This window comes from Anoplophora glabripennis, unplaced genomic scaffold (genome assembly GCF_000390285.2).
Source record: "Anoplophora glabripennis isolate ALB-LARVAE unplaced genomic scaffold, Agla_2.0 scaffold965, whole genome shotgun sequence".
NCBI lineage: Eukaryota > Metazoa > Arthropoda > Insecta > Coleoptera > Cerambycidae > Anoplophora > Anoplophora glabripennis.
This window is the reverse complement of record NW_019417383.1, coordinates 8,699-12,890: the sequence shown is the minus strand read 5'-3', so window position 1 is coordinate 12,890 and position 4,192 is coordinate 8,699. Positions and strand designations below refer to the sequence as shown.

Here is a 4,192-nt window from a genome sequence, read left to right as displayed (position 1 = left end):
TGGAGACTAGATAAGGAGGGAAAAAATGAAAATCAGATATGTGGTAATCGATTTTTCATACCCCGTGAAAATTCCGATTTCCAGCTGTCGGACTGAAAAAACGCGGCTTGAAATTTGTCGGACAACAATACTTTTTGACTGAATTAATTATTTACAATTAATTTTACTAAAAATTACCTATGTGGTAATTGATTTTCAATACCCTGTTATTTTGGCATGTTTCGACCGGTAGACACGTCAATGTCGGAAGAATTTCTGTCGGACAAATTTAAATCGGCATTTGCAACAAAATTTCCAGTTACTTAAAAATAAAAGATGTGGTCTTGACTTTTCAAGACCCCGGGAAATTGCCATGTTTTTGGACTTTTCCGAGTGGAAAAGCGGAGGAATAGAGAAAAGTCGCAGAGGAAAAATGTAGTAGACTCGTCAAAAGGATGCTCCTCAGGAGTTATAAAGTATGTGGTAAACAACTTTCCAGGGGGGAGCCTGTACTGTGGACTATTATTTTCATAGATTGTAATTATATTGTCGTGAATATGCAGTTAAACGTTGTCGGTGAAATTTGCAGACACCCTGTATATTCCAGCTAAATTTTACAGATGTGCTTCAACGTGTTTCAATTATCCTTTGAAGAATACTACTTTATAATATGACAAACATCTGGCTTCAGTTAACTGACTTAAAGCAGGTGAATTCATAAATGCACCCTATGACAAATTAGTTCAACAAAATTATGATAGTAGGAATGATCCGTTTTCTCCTTGAGGGAGTTCCAGCTTAATGTATAACGTAATAGGTAATAACAAACTTTAGGTTACACCACATTGGAAGCAGGTTTACTGCTTATGGGTTACCAGCACAATGCTGTTTAAATACTCTTAAAGTTTTAGCATATTTTACTATACCACCAAAGCTGATGCTATTTTAATAAAGTATCCTGAACAATCCTTATGGAAAGTGGCTTTCGGCAAATTTTATTGAAACTTTGCTATGTGATAGTTCTGATTACGTGGATCGAGTCTCAATGGGCACAAAATCTGAGTCTTTTGTTTTGGACCCACAGCCCCTGAAAGTTGAATTTTTCCCTTTATGCTGCATAGTAAGAATACAGCAATGATTATTTTTTGTAAAATTACATTACAATAATAGTAAATGGACCTTGTCCAATCGATTAGAGATGTTTTCAAGTTCCGGTTCTGACTGGAAGTAGCCTTTCACGGGAATCGGCACGAAGTTAACGTCAAAAGTCACTTAGGGCTCAAAAAACACATTTTAGTAAAAAAAATTTAAACAAGTTTCACATTTTTCGGTGTTGAATCGAAATCCGTAATAAAAAAATATATTATTTTATTTGAAAAAACTGACTTCTGGTCCGAATAGGCTACTTCCGGTCAGAACCGGAAGTTGAAAACATTGCTGTATTCTTACTATGCAGTGTAAGAGGACAAAATTTCATCTTTTAGGGGCCGTAGGTCCAAAACAAGGGACTTTCAGACTGCGATCAGAACTCGCATAGCAAGTTAAAAAAAAATAAAAATTTGTCATATGGATTGTGTGGGGTCCTTTAATATGATTAACCACCATATATTTGGTATACACATTTAAAAATATATTATAATTTTCAGAACCTATACCTAAGCATATGAAAGCTGGTATGTTCTTCTAGAAAAAGATTTTTACCTAATTCATTTAATCCACAGAATTGAATTAATTTTTCATAGATACTTGGATTTCGAAAATCCTTCCTTTTCTGTATTACTGCATTCATATCCAATTGCTGATTTTGCATTTTTTCATACAACTTTGTAATTTTCTCTTGCAACTCAATCGAACAGTGGCCAGGTGGTTCTGGTGGTATAATACCATCTTCATCATCAGTCACCTGTTCTTCACCTTTTTTTTCATCTGAAATCATAATAACTCGATGGGGTACTTCATCCTCTGGCTCACCTTCTTCATCGGACGCTATAGTATCATCATGGTAAGAAACAAGTTTAGCAACTTTTGTTGTAACTCTAATTGGTGCAGGACTAGTTGGACGAGATGAAGCATTAGATTTATTATCAGAAGTTGAACCACTTGGTGACTTCAATGTCACGATACCCTCGTCATGATTTTGTTCCTCATTTCCTTCTTCCTCTCCTTCCGAATCTGTATAAGTAGCTGTTAGAGAAGCTAAAGCAGATGTTGTCATTTTGAAAATTAAAAAAAAAAAAATATGTACGAGTATCTAGCGAAAGATCTTTTATATACACACAAAACGGTAAAACCACTAATTTTTTTTAGGTAAATATATTCAGTCACGTTAAATAATCCTTCAATTAGTCTTATTTTCCCACTAATCTGAAATTATTATATTGTCTATTGTTATCCACAACACAAAATTTAATAAATAATTAATAAACAAATAAACATAAACATAACCAGGCACTCTGTTTCCTGTTTTGTGCTAGCATAGATCAAATAAAGTATATCCACAGCTTAATACAGCTGGAAGAGTCCGTGTCGGCGCCTTTGATGTGGCGGTCGAGAACCAAGCGAGACGGAATCGTGCTAACTCTCACAGATTAAGCGGAATTGTCGGGGCTGGATTAAAATAATTTTTATTATTGTAATAAAATATTTAGTTTCTACCTGACAGTACCGTAGTAGGTAATATTAATAATATGAAATTTGAATTAGAATATTACGTGGAATGACATTAACAGTAGAAAATAGGTATTTTAGATAGGTAATAAGTTTTGTACTTGGAGTTAATACGGATTATTAAAAGAAAACTTGAAGAGTAATTAAAATTCCTTGTTGTAAGTTCCTGTTTACTGCCGTAATCCTTAAAGAAGAAAATGGTTAAAATCGCGTTTTTTTCGAACAAAAAATCGTTAATATCTCGAAAACGGTAGATTTTAGAGAAAAGTTATGAACATTTTTGTTCAGGATACCCCAAAAAGCCTATAAAAATGTATTTCGAGCGAAAAAAACGAAAATTACGAATTTGATTAAAAAAAAATGTTTAAACAATTTTTGACCATTAGTAACGTCTGGCAACAAACGGATATGATTGAAGGGTTATTTTTTTAGTAAGATTATGAAAAAAAATTCGAATGAGAATCATGTTCCTAGCGGGAGCAACGATACAGCCTGGACTAATACTTACACATATTATAAAACATACCTACAATATAATGTACAAAAAAATATAATAACGTAATATATAGTATTAAAAATATAATCATTACAGATTTCTCTATTATTATAAGCTTATTTTTTGAATATTCCTAAAATTTTCTTTTATAGTTTATAACGTATAATAAATTCTAACCCTTATATATAACCTAAGTACAAATTCTTTCGGAAAAGAATGACACGGATGACTAAAAGGTGGTCTTTTAATTAATTCAAGAAATGTGCTTCAAATGTTATTTTTTGTGGATAATAGTTCAAAATTATCTTGAAATATTTTGGCATTTGCAATTGTCCAAATAAGGTATCTTCATTTTCATTATTATATAAAATAAAAATAAATCAACGAAATTATACCCACGCCTATGATTGCAATTCTTACTACTCGTTGCCGTTACTCGCCTGAACGAACGCCAAAACCGTATTTTCCACTGGAAGGCGGGCCATAAACGCTGCGCGGCGGAATCGACGCTAACCGTTCCCGCCAAGACAGTTGTGGAGCTGTATTAAGCTGTAATATATCTATGTCTATTAGGGTTTTCCACTGGTAAAACTAGTGCAACCTAAGTTAACTAAGTGCAATTTTATGTAGGGATGGGCGAAAAACATCGATACTTTTTAAACATCGATGTTAGGAGGTAGTTATCGATGCGCGCGCCATTATTCCATGGCTAGAAATTGGCCTCAATGATTTGGGATCGAGGGGGATTATCCCTCTTTATCCTGCCTCATCTCGTGTAGGCCTGGACAGCCTTCGTAGGTGGGCCCCATCCGTCGTCTACCCCGACCGCAAATGCGGCCGGTGTAGGCGCTTTGTGGGACCTCCTTTTGTCCTGGCTGGGCCCCGCCGGCTAGGGCCCTTTCTTCTGGCGCTCTTCTTGCTTCGCCGGCTCGTCTGTGTAAACCCCGGGGGTAGTGTCATGTTTATGTGTGGTATGGTTGGGTAGGGTAGTGCGGCTATGCAGCCTGGGATGCGCTTTGCTAAGGTGGCCCTTAGGCTAGCGCGGGAGGG

General features: G+C 35.5%; 1 protein-coding gene across 1 annotated transcript in view; it reads right to left on the bottom strand.

Moving 5' to 3' along the window:
- LOC108912925 (SAP30-binding protein) overlaps positions 1–2,434 on the bottom strand; it is a 24,044-nt gene extending 21,610 nt beyond the window's left edge. The window contains exon 1 of the mRNA XM_018718353.2: positions 1,681–2,434. Coding sequence (XP_018573869.1) covers positions 1,681–2,194 — 514 coding nt within the window. The 5' untranslated portion in view covers positions 2,195–2,434. The remainder of the gene's footprint in view (positions 1–1,680) is intronic.
- Between the last annotated feature and the right edge of the window lie 1,758 nt (positions 2,435–4,192).